We start from the raw sequence: 17,979 nt of genomic DNA on the forward strand, positions 1-17,979 counted from the left end.
GGAAAAGACTCTGATGCTGGGAGGGATTGGGGGCAGGAAGAGAAGGGGACGACAGAGGATGAGATGGCTGGATGGCATCACTGACTCAATGGGCATGAGTCTGAGTGAACTCTGGGAGTTGGTGATGGACAGGGAGGCCTGGCGTGCTGTGATTCACGGGGTCACAAAGAGTCGGACAGGACTGAGCACCTGAACTGAACTGACCTGAGTTCTTAGATTAAATTTATAATTTTATCATCTCAAGCATCTAGTAAAGACAACATAAAATTTGACAAAACTGAATCATTTTATTAAAAAAAATTTACTTAGCTATTTGGCTGCACCAGGTCTTAGTCGTGGCAAGCAGGATTTCTATTTGCAGTATATGGGATCTAGTTCCCAGACCAGGGACTGAACCTGGGCCCCCGGCATTGGGAGCTTAGAATTTTAGTCACTGGACTGTCAAGAAAATCTTATGACTAGTCTTAATTTATACAAATGATTCTATTTTCTTTAAGCCAATTAAATAGAGCACAAGTTTTTAGGAATATTATCCAGAGGGAGAAAAATATCACATATATACAACATAAAAACATATATATATATATAGACATATAGACATGTGCAAACACAGATCTCATAGCTTTCATTTCAATTTAGTCACATTTCAGGTACAGTAGTACAAAACTCAAGAGCTTATAAAAGAATAGTTGGATCTAAATGGTGTTTCTGGCAGATGGAACAAGTTTTCCCCTCAGATGACTGGCGTCTTTTACCAAGATTTGTGGAAAAGACTATTAAGATTTTTACTTGTCTTTAAAAGATAATCTTATGGAGGCTGTCAACAAAATCTGGATCAAGGGAGCTTATGAAAATATAAAGAAACAGTTTGTTTTTCAAATCTCTCTTTTTTCTCCAGTCTCATGCTTGCTTTAGGCAACAATTTTCTCTTTGCATGTTTACATTTCAAAGATATGGTAAAGTCAATATTTCCAAAGTACTGAGAAGGAATTGTAGGGTTTAATCTAAGAAGGAACTCAGGGGCATATTTGCCTATTATCAGAAATCTAAGTTTATTCCTGTGATTCATGGGGTCACAAAGAGTTGGACACGACTGAGCGACTGAACTGAACTGAAGCTTATTCCTATAACATTTTTCTTTTCTTTTATGATAGGTTAGTTCAATGATATTTTAAGTTTCTTTTTCTTTTTCTTTTTCTTTTAGCCCAATCCAGACTATAGGATATTCTGAATGTGGTGGGATCCTCCTACAGAGTAACAGACAATACATCAAGATTTTTTGTGCATTTTCTGGACCTTTGTCAAAACTGTTTCATGGCTATTAATATTTATGTAAATTATAAACCTCCTTGAGTGATGTCTACAGGTTTTGACAATTATTCTCTGATCTTCTTCTTTTAATCTTGTTAACAAAGTGTTTTGTTTCGCTTTGTTTTCTCAAGCAACCAAGATATTTTTCTGTAGCTATCTTTGTCTTTCTTTTTCTTTTCTTTTCAATAGGATCTTACCATAGGTAAAAATAGGACCTTTGTTTAAAATGCAAGCTCTCTTAAAAATACTTTTTAGATATAAAAGTTCAGATCTTCAATATACTTCTTTCAACTGTGACTCCAAACCAGTGAGTCTTTTTATGGCTTAAAACCAATATTAGGGTGGCTCAGATGGTAAAACGTCTGCCTGCAATGCGGGAGACCTGGGTTTGATCCCTGGGTCAGGAAGATCTCCTGGAGAAGGAAATGGCAACTCACTCCAGTACTCTTGCCTGGAAAATTCCATGGATGAAGGAGCCTCACTGGCTAAAGCTCATGATGTTGCAAAGAGTCAAACATAACTGAGCGACCTCACTATGGACACGAAAGGTGTCCTCTAAGAAACGTAGGCCTTTCAAGATGCAGAACCTCTCCAGAGAAAGCCTAAGAAACAAAGACCTTCCTTGTCGCAGGTGACAAAGAAAGCTCTATCTCCCGCAAAGTGGGACACCTTAAATGACTGACCTCCTAACCTATGCTACCAGAAAGGTGATACTGGGATGAGAGGTTTTCCTTCCAAACCAGACAATGAAAGTAGAGGCTATAAAGTCCCTTTATGAACTGAGACCCTTTATTAAGACAAACTCCCCTGAAAGCCAGCATGTTTGGACAAAGAGAATGTTGCCTGTCACTTCATGTCTTCAGCTCCTAGCTGGCTGACTAGCTGCTGATGCAAGCCTGACAGACAACCTGTGTTCCCAAGCAGCAGAACCCAGAGGGAATATTCTCACCAGTTACAAAGCCACATTCTCAGGATATAAAACAAAACAATTGGAGATTCTCATCTGATGATTTTTCATTGTTATGACAAATGAAAGGGACAAAGGAAACCATGACTCCTTCTGGGAGGCTAAGGATCAATAACCACAGGTGTTTATTACCAAAACCATGTTCACAAGAGTCACAGTTCAAGATCTATTTTCACAAATGTTTTTCTCCTACCACTGTGAATTTGGAAAGGGAGGGAGAAGGAGAAATATTTATCCTCCTCTGTTGACTGTGCACTACAGACAGAGAGTTGGGAGACCGACATGGGAAGAATTCTTACCTTCTGCTGGTCTGTTGTCAGCTATCCCATATCTCAGCTGCAGTCTCCAGGGAGAGTAGAGTGTCCTGGGTTTTCACTGTCCCATCGACAATACTAGAAACTGTACAGGAGGAAACACATGTTTCATTTTACTCTTTTCGGTTTTTGGCTGGAGCTCTGCAATAAAATACAGATTAACAAGAGAAAAGGGAACAAGTATACTAACATGTACATCTCATGTATACTTATGAGAAATGCGGGGATAAATAACTCACAGAGGTGGCTGGAATTTGGACTTACAGACCATCTGAACCAAAGAACAGTATATAATTAGAGGAGCGACTACAGAGAGGAAAAGAGTAGTAGGCTTCCAAGTGTATCAAATTTGGGGATGATAAATACATTTGAAACTAATGGCAGATAGTAACTAGTACTAATGTTTGTTCTGTAGAGTCCTCTGGGGCTGTATTGGGGCTGATAAGTGTTCAGGGTTGTTGGTGATTAATTTATGCACAAATTTATGTTCTTTCCAGAAAATAAGGGGAGGACAGAGAACTTGTCTTTGATCTGCTTTTCCTCCATTGCCTTCAGCTCAAAATAATATTTGTGTCAAAGTGGAAGATTTTGGAGTGACATACTCTGTTAATCCTCTGTCAGTCAGTCAGTTCAGTCGCTCAGTTGTGTCTGACTATTTGCAACCCCATGAACGGCAGAACGCCAGGCCTCCCTGTCTATCATCAACTCCCGGAGTTTACCCAAACTCATGTCCATTGAGTCAGTGATGCCATCCAACCACCTCATCCTCTGTCATCCCCTTCTCCTCCTGCTCTCAATCTTTCCCAACATCAGGGTCTTTTCAAATGAGTCAACTCTTCACATCAGGTGGCAAAAATATTGGAGTTTCAGCTTTAACATCAGTCCTTCCGATGAACACCCAGGATTGATCTCCTTTAGAATGGACTGGTTGGATTTCCTTGCAATCCAAGGGATTCTCAAGAGTCTTCTCCAACACCACAGTTCAAAAGCATCAATTCTTCGGCTCTCAGCTTTCTTCACAGTCCAACTCTCACATCCACACATCACTACTGGAAAAATCATACCCTTGACTAGACGGACCTTTGTAGACAAAGTAATGTTTCTGCTTTTTAATATGCTGTCTAGAGGTCATAACTTTCCTTCCAAGGAGTAAGCGTCTTTTGATTTCATGGCTGCAGTCACCATCTGCAGTGATTTTGGAGCCCCCAAAAATAAAGTCAGCCACTGTTTCCACTGTTTCCCCATCTATTTACCATGAATTGATGGGACCGGATGCCATGATCTTAGTTTTCTGAATGTTGAGCTTTAAGCCAACTTTTTCACTCTCCTTTTTCACTTTCATCAAGAGGCTTTTTAGTTCTTCTTCACTTTCTGCCAGAAGGGTAGTGTCATCTGCATATCTGAGGTTATTGATATTTTCTCCTGGCAATCTTGATTCCAGCTTGTTGTAGGTTTTACTATAAAGTTCCCTTGCTTTACAATAACCCATTATGTTCTAATATGGAAATGTGAACTAAGGCTTTGTTAGAAAGGAGTTAGGAATGTTGTTCACATGAGGCTTACAGATCATAGTAAAATACTGACTTATAAATTAAGAATTTACAACAGACACCAGAAGAGTGAGTATAGGAATCTGTGATCAACATGATGCTGGGCTATACACTGATCAGAACAACAGGCAGTGTGTCATGTTCTTGTGGAAAGTGTATATAAAATAATTTTAAGTGAAAAATGTCAAGACAATATACTGCAGACATATAAAACCACTTAATGTAAATACATGTTAATCAAAGATGGGAGCTCATTTTCAGTTGAGTAAAATGTTCATTCATGTTTTTTTCTTTATACTTGTTCAACTTCATAATAAAATAAGAGGAAGTTCCTCTTTTGGCAATAATGCTAACTCCAGTTCTTCCTGAGAAATGTCTTTAAGCAATGTCATTTCATTATTTTCTGCAGACTAATTCTTATGATATCAGAATATCTCTCTTCAAAGATAAGAAGGAAAACTTTACAAGTGTGTGGACCAATAAACTTTCTGTTTTCCACATGTTTCGGAAGGTGGAGCCACCAAACCAGTGAGATAAGAGGGGAGTGAAAAGATGTTAAATAGCAAGTCCAGCTCACCCTGGTCAGTCTGGACATTTGGCTTCTCAGTCAACATGAAGGCTCTCGTTATTCTGGGGCTTCTCTTCCTTTCTGTTGCTGTCCAGGGCAAGGTCTTTGAGAGATGTGAGCTTGCCAGAACTCTGAAGAAACTTGGACTGGATGGCTATAAGGGAGTCAGCCTGGCAAACTGTAAGTTAACTCTTCTTTCTCCCTCCAAACAGTTAACCAACCAGGTGTGGAACTAACAGAGGATGAATAATGAGCAAGGGACTTTGAGTGAATGGGTTTTTCTTTGTTGGAGGGTTTGTACACTTACCATGGTTAAAAACATCAACTTGCTCCTTTAGAATCAAATGTACCAGGTGAAGGATTGAAGAATGGGAGAGTCAAATTCTATATCATTCTAAACATGCCAGGTCCCCCTATACTCCTCTAGTGCCACTAAATTTGCCAGCTGGCACTTGTAGGCTGATGATAAAATGTTTCAACACCTGGGATATCTCTTTCAAGCCCTTGGTGTCTGTCTCTAGCCATTTCTAGTTTGGAACTTGGGTTCTACAAGCCTGAGTAAGGCATTATTTTTCTCATTTTTATACTCCTACCAAGATGTTGGGCTTTTAACAACAATGCTTTTTCAAAAAATTACATTGAATTCATAAAACAAGAACAAGGACAGTAGGAACCTATTTCTCTTTAATCAATATCCATATATAGATCCCTGAAATGCACCAAGAAATGACATTTTATTATTTTCACTCGTTGATTAATTTTCATTTTCTTCCTCAGAATTCAAGATGTGCCTTAAGTAAAAATTTTAGTATTTTAGTCCGTATTTGTCAAGGTCACCACTGTATTTTTCAAATTGAACTCAGACATTTCCCCTCTATAACTATTTTTGAAAGAATGAGCAAATGGCTAGATGGACAGATGCATGATATAGTCTTTCCTAGTTTATGATTCTTATTGTTCAGATTCTAATTTGATACCCAAATCCACCTTTAGATATGCTAAAAATTTTTCTTTCTCCTAGAAACATATTTTTCTTAATAAAAAGCGTTATTCCAATAGTATGTACATCTACTGATAAAGACCAAACCCATTCAACAACCCTGCTGATTTTTCTCTTCTATGGTCAGTCTTACCTGAGGGATGGGAGCAGGGGAAGAGCTATTTTAATGTTTTTTTAAAATGTATTATCTTGTTTCATTAGAATGATTTACTAATAGAAGAATTCTCTTAAGGATGCTTTAACCTGAAAGTGTTAAAATATCTTGCAAGGAAAATATTTCTTTATATTAATACTTATAAAAGTCATTAGTAAAATATTATTATTTAAAAGAACTGATTTGTCTGTGAAGTATAAGTCAGGTCCAGTTGTTGTTTTTCAACTAAAAATACATTTTTTTCAGGGTTGTGTTTGACCAAATGGGAAAGCGGTTATAACACAAAAGCTACAAACTACAATCCTAGCAGTGAAAGCACTGATTATGGGATATTTCAGATCAACAGCAAATGGTGGTGTAATGATGGCAAAACCCCCAAAGCAGTCGACGGCTGTCATGTGTCCTGCAGCGGTAAGACAAAATGAACATTGAGTGATGACACAGGGTCCATCTGGTTTTACCTATAAGAATAGAGATTCAATACAAATGAAAATGTCTCGAAGAGCTCATCAGGGGCCTAGAAAAGCTCCATATTAATTTCTAGAAGCTCTCTATTATACTCCTCCTAATTTTTTAAGTAAGAAATTAAAGAGCTGGTATGATAAAAGGTTACTTGCTCTTGCTAACATCAAGAGTTTCTGGAATGACTTATAACTTTATTATAACTAGACTTGTTGATGCTCTGTAGAGAACAATACCATTCCTCTTTCTTATCTTGTTTGGGGAGATTTAGGGATAATTTGGTTGTGTCGTCTTTTTTTTTTTTTAATCTACTCTCCTTTATTGGAAAATAAAGAATTACTAGTTAAACAAAGAGGAGGAATACATGTGGTCATTAAAAAAATTATTTTTACTTTTAATGATGAAATGTTTTAAAAAATAGTAAATTAGAAACATTAATAGACATCAATATGTTCATTATGTACTTTAACAGTTTTTAATATTTTTTCATATTTACTTCTTTTATGTATATAAATTATATGTGAAAGTGAAAGTTGCTCAGTCATGTCCAACTCTTTGCGATCCCATGGACTCTACAGTCCATGGAATTCTCCAGGCCAGAATACTGGAGAGGGTAGTCCTTCCCTTCTCCAGGGGATCTTCCCAACAAATTACATATATGGGTTTTTTTTCTTACTTAGCTATTTAAAGAGAATTAGAAACATTATGATATTTCATTTCTAAATTCTTTAGCTTGCATCTCCATAAGATACAGTTCCTATATAAATATTGTCATTTGAGCAAGTTAATTTACACATCTGTTTAATTGCAGAGAAAAAAATATTCTATTGAGTTCCTTTAAAAATAGAGATATGGAATCTTTAGTGCATAAAATATTGGAGAACTATTACAAAATTTATAGTTAAATTTTTAAATATTAAAATTCTTAATGAGAAGATTAGTCTAAGAATATTCCTTTGTATCCAGTTAATTTTCTTTAAAAATATTTTGTATTATGCAACAATATGTGGTCATTGAGTAAATATTCTTACTACCCTGAGATGTATGACCACCGGCAACTTTTGGTACCCACGGTTTCTTTTGGAATATACATCACTCTTGGACATGAATGTAAAGCTAAATTACATATATCTGTACTCAGATACGAACATGTAAGCAATGTGTTTCAACAAAACAGAAATTGTACTAAACTTATGACTTAAAAATATGCTCTTTATTGTACAAAATTGTTTTTATCAACAAATACCAATCTTTATTATATTTCAAGATGAATAAATTCCACTAATAAAGTGTTCTATAGTTTATCAATCCAAATCACACTGTTAAGCACTCAAGCTGTATTTTCCCCTTTTATTAATTGCTATGGAACATCTGGTATACACATCTTGGGTGCATCTCTTAGTACTTCTTTAGGATAAACTTCCAGTAACAGAGTTGATGAGCAAAAAACTGCTAGACTGGTTTCTGCATGTCTGCTTGTTTTATTTTGATTTTATAATCCCTAGTAAAAGAGAAGATTCTATCACATTAGTTAATTCCCAGAGCTTCCATTGACTTTGGCAAATGAGACACAGAATGCTTCTTTTCATGTCAAATAAGATGGAAAAGAATTTTCCCATGATATTCATGGACACATGGACTCTTAAAACATACTTTTAATTGTTCTTTCCTCAGCCTAAGAGAATAAAGCTGGCCGAACCTAAATTTAAAAAGAAATTTCCATGAATGTTGATTTCATTTTTCACCATCTCCTTTTCAGAATTAATGGAAAATGACATCGCGAAAGCTGTAGCATGTGCAAAGCACATTGTCAGTGAGCAAGGCATTACAGCATGGTATGTTTTTGTTGTGTGTGTGTGTGTGTTTTTTTTTTTTTTCCTCCTTCCAGTTCTATTGAGATGTAATTGACACACGGCACTGTAGAAGTTTAAGACAAACAGCAGAATGATTTGACTTACATACATCATGAAATTATTATCACAATAACTTTGGTGAACATCCATTATATCATACGGATACAAATTAAAGAATTAGGAGAAAAAAATTTATGTGTGATGAAAAGTCTTAGGCTTTACTCTGTTAGGAATTTTCATACATAACAATAGCCATGATAATTGCATTTATCACGCTGTACATTCGATTCCTAGTATTTATCGTATACCTAGAATGTTGCAGTACCTTTAACTGCCTTCATTCACTTTCCCACCCCTCACTTCACCCACTACACCCTCCACTGGTAACCATAAGTTCAGTTCAGTTGCTCAGTCATTTCGGACTCTTTGCAACCCCATGGACTGCAGCACACCAGGCTTCCCTATCCTTCACCAACTCTGAGAGCTTGCTCAAACTCAGGTCCATCTAGTCGGTGATGCCATCCAACCATTTCATCCTCTGTCATCCCCTTCTCCTAATCTGATCTCTTTCACTGTGAGTTGTTCCTATATTTGTTTGTTTGTTTGAAATATAATCGATCTACAACACTATGTAAGTTTCTGATACAGAGCATGGTTTGTGGTAAGCATTAAAAAGGAGAACTGGGGACTTCCCTGGTGGTCCTTTGATAAGACTTGTGCTTCTAACGCAGGGGGTGTTAGACAGGGAACCACATGCCATTAGATGCTGCTAAAAAAAGGTGGGACTCAGGAAGAACTGGGGTTTTTTGGCAGCACTCCAGGGCATGTGGGACTCTAGCCTCCCACCCCACCGTCAGAAATCAGAACCACTGCCTCAGCACTGGAAGGTCCAGTGGTCCTTAACGCTGGACCACCAGGGAAGTCCCAGGTGAGAGCTGTTTTACCCTACTCTTCTGAGAGAAGGGAGAAAATATTCTCAAAGACAAAAATATGCTACTGACAACTGAAAATTGCAGCTTTAGATTTATGCTAAACAATGTATTACATAGAAACAATCTACTTTAACTGATTCAGAATCTAATTCTTTTACTCCTCAATTTATTTTAGGGGATTCTAGAGTTTTTAAGATTCTACAAATAATATCAATTCCTTATCATATCTTGAAATAATTTTTGGAATTCAGTAAATGTGGAATGCACTCTGCAGTTGTGTTGTGAACAACACAGGACTCCACATTTGTGTTCAGCATTCTGTGCTCTAGTGAGGGCTGGTGGAGATGTATGTATCTCCAGTTAACAAATAACAATACTTGCATTTGTCTATAGCTTGTATTTCATGTATTGATGAACTATTTTGTTCTCCCAAAGGATTTGAAGTATGTACTTTACAAGGAAGGTATGTTTTAGCCTTATTACAATTTGTTTCATCTTTCTCTACAGGGTGGCATGGAAAAGTCACTGTCGAGATCATGACGTCAGCAGTTATGTTGAGGGTTGCACCCTGTAACTGTGGAGTTATCGTTCTTCAGCTCATTTTGTCTCTTTTTCATGTTAAGGAAGTAATATTTGAATGAAAGCTTATACCACCATTCCTTCAAGCAAACAATGGTTTTACAGAAGCAGGAGCATATGGTCTTCTAAGAAGCTTGATGTTTATCTAATGTGTTAGTTGTTTGACACTAGGCCTATAATATTTTTCAGTTTGCCAGTAAAACTAATATTGGTGAATATTTGTCTTAATTATCTTATATATATCTCCAGTACATTCAGTTCTTAATTAAAGCAAGATCATTTATGCATCTTGCTGATCATGAAGGAATATAAAGAGGGATTAGATGAACTGTTGCTTTTTCTTAATTTCATTAGCATTATGACAAATTCAGAGACAGATGAGTCTGCAACTATTGAAATAATTGCTAGTTAACCACAGATATGAAATGATGCATGCTGTAAAAATACAAACATTTTCATTAAAAACTTTGCAATTCAAACCTTGTCTTTGTTTGTTTAGAGCCATTTAGTGTCTCTGAATAAATATCTATGTATATTTTGAACAGCAACAAAAAGGGCTTCCCTGTTGGCTTAGAGGGTAAAGTGTCTGCCTGCAATGCAGGAGACCCGGGTTCGACCCCTGGGTTGAGAAGATCCCCTGAAGAAGGAAATGGCAATCCACTCCAGTACTCTTGCTTGGAAAATCCCACGGACAGAGGAGCCTAGTAGATTACAGGTCATGGAGTCACAAAGAGTTGGACACGACTGAGCGACTTCACTTTCCTTTCCTTTCCTTTTGAAAAAAATGACATTTAACATTTCCAACATCCTCTTCTATACCCAGACAGATATGCTGGAGAAAAACCATAAGCATGGTGAAAGATCTTACTTAACTTTTAAAATTTTTTTGGCTAAGCTGCACAGCTTGTGGGATCTTAGTTCTCCATCTAGGGACTGAATCTTTGCCCTCAACAGTGAAAGCAGGGAGTCGTAACCACCAGACTACCAGGGAATTCCCCTCAGTTTAAATTCATAACCACAAATCCCAAATGGGCCCTCAAGACTACCTGGTCATCTTAGTCACTCCTCTGTATCGGTGTCCCCACTCTTCAAAATGTCTGTCATTATTTACTTCTCTCATTTCAAAGTCCCGGCACACATGCCAACCACTGGTCTTCCACGCTGTCAGATCTCCGTAGATGACCTGGCCTCACATTACACTGGCAGAACAGAAGCAACCTCATAAAAATTCTCCCCTCCTCGCCACCATAACCGAGCTCATGTCTTTCTCTGGGTCCATCCTCCCTTCTTTCCCCTTTATCACCAGGACAAAGAGCCTATGCTTTTGCCAACTGCAGTGTCTCAACAGGTAGTCTTCATCACAGCCCTCTCACTACCCCAATTTAGGCTAAGTTTTTCCTGCATTCTGAGTTTTTCCTTTTCACTGGATCATCCCCATCACTGTATTAACTGCCCTGGTAACATTCCAGAGCTCTCAGTGTACTCTACATAATCCTCGAAGTAAAATATTATTCTCTGCTCCCTTTAACAGCAACACTTCTGGGATGAGATATCTATATTCATCTACTTCATGTCCTCAACTCCTTTTGCCTTTCAACTCTTCTTAACATGACTGCTACCTCACTTCGGAGAAATCTGCTCCAACCTGACTACATCCACGATGTCTTGGGGCCAGTTCTAGTGATCAGCTATTTCCTGTTCATCTTACTTGATCTCTCAGCAGCATTTGACAGAGTGAGCTACTTCCCACTTCTAGAAAAGTTTTTTCGTCCTCAGCTTCTCCTCCTTAACATCCTGACTCAATGATGGCTCCTTCTCAATTCTTCATGGCTGGCTGATCTCTGCTGTTTGATTTTTAACTGTGGCCGTGCCCCAGGATTCAAGACTATAAAAGCATCTGATAGACCTGTTTTACTTATTCATTTATTTGTTTCTTCTTGTGGAAGTGTAACTTTCAAAAGAATAGAGTGTTTCCCACTTTTTCAGGAGATTGAAATATCTCAACCTTTCCCCAAAATTTGCAAGTTTGAAAAATTTAAATTTTTGAACAGTTTGAGAACACACTGCCAATACAGTGCCCAGTTGCTCTGGAATCCATCAGTGTGTAATTCCTACAGAAGCTCAAAACATCATCCAAATCAGGAGGTAAACACTGACAAATTAGGATCTCCTGGCTGGATGGCATCACTGACTCGATGGACGTGAATCTGAGTGAACTCCAGGAGTTGGTGATGGACAGGGAGGCCTGGCGTGCTGTGATTCATGGGGTCGCAAAGAGTTGGACATGAATGAGCGACTGAACTGAACTGAACTGAACTGAATCATCAGATTCTATGCATTTCATCAATTGTTCCATAAGTCCTTCTTAATTAAAAAGTCTAATTCAGAATTGTGTTATATTTAGTTATGTTTCCCAGTTTTTTAATTTAGATCACGTCACATTTTTCCTGACATTTATGACTTTAACCCTTTTGAAGACCTCAAGAAGCTGTGGTGTAAAATGGCCTAAGTTTATATATATATATATTCTCTGGAATAGGTTAGGTTATGCATCTTTGCAGTGGAATCTTAACCAATGGACCTCCAGGAAAGTCCCCGAAAGTGAGGTTTTTTTTTTTTTTTAATGAAATATAGTTGGATTTTGCTTTTTTATCCAGTCTGACTTCTCATTTCGGTATCAAGACATCCTAAGTGCTTTTTCTTTTGATTATCAATACTTGTACTCTTCTTCTGCTATTTGCTCTTAGCCCACTTTTTCCATAAAATTTGATTATAGTTACTTTAAATAGCTTGTTGTTGTTCAGTCGCTCAGTTGTGTCTGACTCTTTGCAACCCCATGGACTGTAGCACATCAGGCTTCTCTGTCCTCCACTAGCTCCTGGGGTTTGCTTAATCTCATTTCCATTGAGTCTGTAATGCCATTCAACATCTCATCTTCTATCCCCCCCTTCTCCTCCTGCCTTCAATCTTTCCCAGCATTAAGATCTTTTCCAGTGGCTGTTCATATGGCTTTTCCCAGCATCAGGATCTTTTCCAATGGCTCTTCATATCAGGTTTCCAAAGTATTGGAGCTTCAGCTTCAGCATCAGTCCTTCCAAGGAATATTCAGGGTTAATATCCTTTAGGATTGACAAGTTTGATCTCCTTGCTGTCCAAGAGACTTTCAAGAGGATTCTCCAGCACCACAGTTTGAAGATGAATTCTTTGATGCTCAGCCTTCTTTATGGTCCAACTCTCACAGCCATACATGACTACTGGAAAAACCATCAGTTCAGTTCAGTTCAGTAGCTCAGTCGTGTCCAGCTCTTTGCGACCCCGTGAATCGCAGCACGCCAGGCCTCCCTGTCCATCACCAACTCCCGGAGTTCACTCAGACTCACGTCCATCGAGTCAGTGATGCCGTCCAGCCATCTCATCCTCTGTCGTCCCCTCCTCCTCCTGCCCCCAATCCCTCCCAGGATCAGAGTCGTTTCCAATGAGTCAACACTTCGCATGAGGTGGCCAAAGTATTGGAGTTTCAGCTTCAGCATCATTCCTTCCAAAGAAATCCCAGGGCTGATCTCCTTCAGAATGGACTGGTTGGATCTCCTTGCAGTCCAAGGGACTCTCAAGAGTCTTCTCCAACACCACAGTTCAAAAGCATCAATTCTTCGGCACTCAGCCTTCTTCACAGTCCAACTCTTACATCCATACAAAACCATAGGAAAAACCATAGCCTTGACTAGACGGACCTTAGTCGGCAAAGTAATGTCTATGCTTTTGAATATGCTATCTAGGTTGGTCATAACTTTTCTTCCAAGGAGTAAGCATCTTTTAATTTCATGGCTGCAGTCACCATCTGCAGTGATTTTGGAGCCCCCAAAAATAAAGTCTGACACTGCTTCGACTGTTTCCCCATCTATTTCCCATGAAGTGATGGGACCGGATGCCATGATCTTCATTTTCTGAATGTTGAGCTTTAAGCCAACTTTTTCACTCTCCTCTTTCACTTTCATCAAGAGGCTTTTTAGTTCCTCTTCACTTTCTGCCATAAGGGTGGTGTCATCTGTATATCTGAGGTTATTGATATTTCTCCCAGCAATCTTGATTCCAGCTTGTGTTTCTTCCAGTCCAGCGTTTCTCGTGATGTACTCTGCATAGAAGTTAAATAAGCAGGGTGACAATAGACAGCCTTGATGTGCTCTTTTTCTTATTTGGAACCAGTCTGTTGTTCCATGTCCAGTTCTAACTGTTGCTTCCTGACCTGCACACAGATTTCTCAAGAGGCAGGTCAGGTGGTCTGGTATTACCATCTCTTTCAGAATTTTCCACAGTTTCTTGTGATCCACACAATCAAAGGCTTTGGCATAGTCAATAAAGCAGAAATAGATGTTTTTCTGGAACTCTCTTGCTTTTTCCATGATCCAGCAGATGTTGGCAATTTGATCTCTGGTTCCTCTGCCTCTTCTAAAACCAGCTTGAACATCAGGAAGTTCACGGTTCACGTATTGCTGAAGCCTGGCTTGGAGAATTTTGAGCATTACTTTACTAGCTTGTGAGATGAGTGCAATTGTGTGGTAGTTTGAGCATTGCCTTTCTTTGGGATTGGAATGAAAACTGACCTTTTCCAGTCTTGTGGCCACTACTGACTTTTCCAAATTTGCTGGCATATTGAGTGCAGCACTTTCACAGCATCATCTTTCAGGATTTGAAATAGCTCAACTGGAATTCCATCACCTCCACTAGCTTTGTTCTTAGTGATACTTTCTAAGGCCCACTTGACTTCACTTTCCCGGATGTCTGACTCTAGGTGAGTGATCACACCATCATGATTATCTTGGTCGTGAAGATATTTTTTGTACAGTTCCTCTGTGTATTCTTGCCACATCTTCTGCTTCACTATATGAACCTTTAAAAAAATCATTTAAAATTTTGTTGTTGCTGTTGTTCAGTCACTAAGTCAGATTCAACTCTTTGGGACCCCATGGACTGCAGCACACCAGTCTCCACTGTCCTTTACTAACTCCTGGAGTTCACTCAGATTCATGTACATTGAGTTGGTGATGCCATCTAACCATCTCATCCACTGCCTTCCCCTTCTCCTTTTGCTTTCCAGCATTATGGTCTTCTCAACGAGTCATTCTTTATATCAAGTGACCAAAGTATTGGAACTTCATCAGTCTTTCCAATGAATATTCAGGATTGATTTCCTTTAAAAATGACTGGTTTGATCTCCTTGCAGTCCAAGGAACTCTCTTTTTCCAGTATTAGATATAATGGTCATCTGAATTAAATTCACCCAATCTTGTCCATTTTAGTTCACTGATTTCTAAAATGTCAATGTTTCATCTTGCCATCCTCTGCTTAACTATGTTGACTTTATCTTGATTCATGGACCTAACATTCCAGGTTCCTATGCAATGTTCTTTACAGCGTTGGAGTTTACTTTCACCACTAGGCACATCCACAACTGACTATTTTTTCCTACTTTGGCCCAGCCACTTCATTCTTTCTGGAACTATTTCTCTGCTCTTCCCCAGTAGCATACTAGACACCTACCAACCTGGGGGACTCATCTTCTTGTGTCCTATCTTTTTGCCTTTTCATACTGTTCATGGAGTTCTTGAGGCAAGAATACTGCAGTGGTTTGCCATTCCCTTTTCCAATGGACCGTGTTTTGTCAGAACTCTCCACCATGATCCTTCCTTCTAGGGTGGTCCTGCAAAGGATGACTCATGTCTTTATTGAGTCACACAAGACTGTGATCCATGTGATCATTTGTTTAGCTTTCTGTGATTGTGGTTTTAGTTCTGGAGGATGTGAGATTATGCTTCTTATTTCTGTCTACCCTCTGATGGATGAGGATAAGAGACTTGTGTAAGCTTCCTGATGGGAGTGACTGTCTGTGGGGAAAACTGGGTCTTGCTTCGGTGGGCTCAGACAGTAAAGAATCTACCCGTGATGCAGGAGATCTGGGTTCAATCCCAGGAGAAGGGAATGGTTACCCACTTCAATATTCTTGCCTGGAAAATCCCATGGACAAAGGAGCCTGGTGGCTTACAGTCCTTGGAGTCACAAAGAGTCAAACACAACTGAGTGACTAACACTTTTGGTGGGCAGGGCCATGCTTAGTAAATCTTTAATCCAATCATCTGCTGATGGGTGGGTCTGTTCTCACTCTCCATTAGTTGCTTGGCCTGAGGAAACTCTTTGGCCACTTGATGGGAAGAGTTGACTCATTGGAAAAGACCCTGATGCTGGGAAAGATTGAAGGCAGGTGGAGAAGGGGATGACAGAAGATGAAATGATTCGATGGCAACACCGACTCTATGGACATGAGTTTGAGTAAGCTCCAGGAGTTGGTGATGGACAGGGAAGCCTGGCATGCTGTAGTCCATGGGGTCACAAAGAGTCAGACATGACTGAGTGACTGAACTGAACTGAACTGAGGCAACTCAGTCCTGGAGTGTACAAGCTCTATGGTGGGGCTACTGTTTTTGTTCAGTAGCTAAGTCATCTCTGACTTTTTGTGACCTCATGGACTGCAGCACCACAAGCTCCTCTGTCTTCCACTAGCCCCTGGAGTTTGCTCAAACTCAAACATGTCCATTGAGTCAATGATGCCATCCAATCATTTCATTCTCTTACCGTTTCTCTTCCTGCCCTCAATCTTTCCCAGCATTAGGGTCTTTCCCAGTGAATCAGCTCTTTTTATTAAGTAGCCAAAGTATTGGAGCTTCAACTGCAGCATCAGTCCTTCCAATGAATATTCAAGGTTGATTTCCTTTAGGAATGACTGATTTTATCTCCTTGCTGTTCAAGGGACTCTCAAGATGATGCTCCAGCAACACAGTTGGAAAACATAAATTTTTTGATGCTCAGCCTTCTTTATAGTCCAACTCTCACAGCCACACATGACTACTAGAAAAATCATCGTTTTGACTATAAGGAACTTTGTCAGCAAAGTCATGTCTCTGTTTTTTAATATGTTGTCTAGGTTGCTCATAGCTTTCCTTCCAAGGAGCAAGCATCTTTTAATTTCAAGGCTGCACTCACCATCCACAGTGATTTTGGAGCCCAAGAAAATAAAATCTCTCACTGCTTCAACTTTTTTCCTATTCTTTTTGCCATGAGGTGATGGGGCCAGATGTCATGATCTTAGTGTTTTTGGAATGTTGAGTTTTAAGCCAGCTTTTTCACTCCCCTCTTTCACCTTCATCAGGAGGCTCTTTAGTTCCTCTTTGCTTTCTGCCATTAGAAGTGGCAGTGGCATCATCTGCATATCTGAGGAGGGCTACTGGCTACCTCCTCAAAGGACTGGTGCCAACACTTGCCTCCTGGGACTGCTGCTGCCTGCGCTCTTGTCCCCATGGCAGGCTACTTCCAACCCTTGCCTCCGTAGGAGAAAATCTTTTCATCCGTGTCAGACTGGCTTCTGCTCAGGATTTTAAAGCTGCCATATTTCCGAGTCATTTTCTGTTCTGCTCCTCTCCATTCATTCTGGAAAATTGTTCAGGAGGTCAAAAGTCCATCACTGGTCTTAGGTGATAATCAAAGCACTGACAGGCCTGTATTCCATTCTAAAGGTTCAGGGACAATCCATTTTCTTGTCTTTTCCAGTTTCTGGAGGCCATCGGTCTTCCTAAAGCTGAGATGCCTGCAGCAGCAACTTCTTCCAGCCTCTACTTAGTTTGGTTTATCAAACCTCTACTAAACTTTTCAGAGAGCCAGATTTTCGTTTGCTGATTTTCTCTATTGTTTTTCTGTTTTCAGTTTCACTGATTGCTGCTCTAATTTGTATTATTTCTTTTCCTCTGTTTTAGGTTTGAGTTGTTCTTCTTTTAGGTTCTAAGTTAGAAGCTCAGGGTTGTTTTATTTTTTATTTCACAGTTTATTCTCTACTAATACATGTCTTTAATGCTATACATTTCTCTGTAAGCACTGTTTTTACTGTACCCCATACATTTGTATGAGCTTATTTTTATTTTCATTTAGTATAAACAAAATTTTCATTTCTCTTGAGAGTTTTTATGGACCCAGTGTTATTTAGAAGTGTGATGCTTCACCTTTATTTTTAAAATATTTTTTCTGTGTATAAAATACTAGGTTGACTATTTTTGCCTTTCAGTACTTTAAAGATGTTACTCCAATGACTTCATTGTTTTTATTGTTTCTGATAAGAATTCTAATCTCACTCTTTGTTTCTCTATATGTAACTAGTCTTTGTTTTCTGGATCCTTAAAAAACAGAAACAGCTTAATTGAGATAAAATTATTTTCATCACCCATTAGTAGTCCCTTCTCATTTCTC

General features: G+C 38.9%; 1 protein-coding gene across 1 annotated transcript; it reads left to right on the top strand.

Annotated features, from left to right (window-relative positions):
- Positions 1–4,713: 4,713 nt before the first annotated feature.
- On the top strand, positions 4,714–10,161 carry LOC120857724 (lysozyme C-2). Its single transcript, XM_040233430.1, has 4 exons — positions 4,714–4,890; positions 6,111–6,275; positions 8,086–8,161; positions 9,619–10,161. Exons 1-4 carry the CDS (start codon positions 4,755–4,757, stop codon positions 9,683–9,685), a joined length of 444 nt encoding a protein of 147 aa, XP_040089364.1. The 5' UTR covers positions 4,714–4,754; the 3' UTR covers positions 9,686–10,161.
- The last annotated feature ends 7,818 nt before the right edge of the window (positions 10,162–17,979 follow it).

Source organism: Oryx dammah, unplaced genomic scaffold (genome assembly GCF_014754425.2).
Source record: "Oryx dammah isolate SB20612 unplaced genomic scaffold, SCBI_Odam_1.1 HiC_scaffold_29, whole genome shotgun sequence".
Lineage (NCBI taxonomy): Eukaryota > Metazoa > Chordata > Mammalia > Artiodactyla > Bovidae > Oryx > Oryx dammah.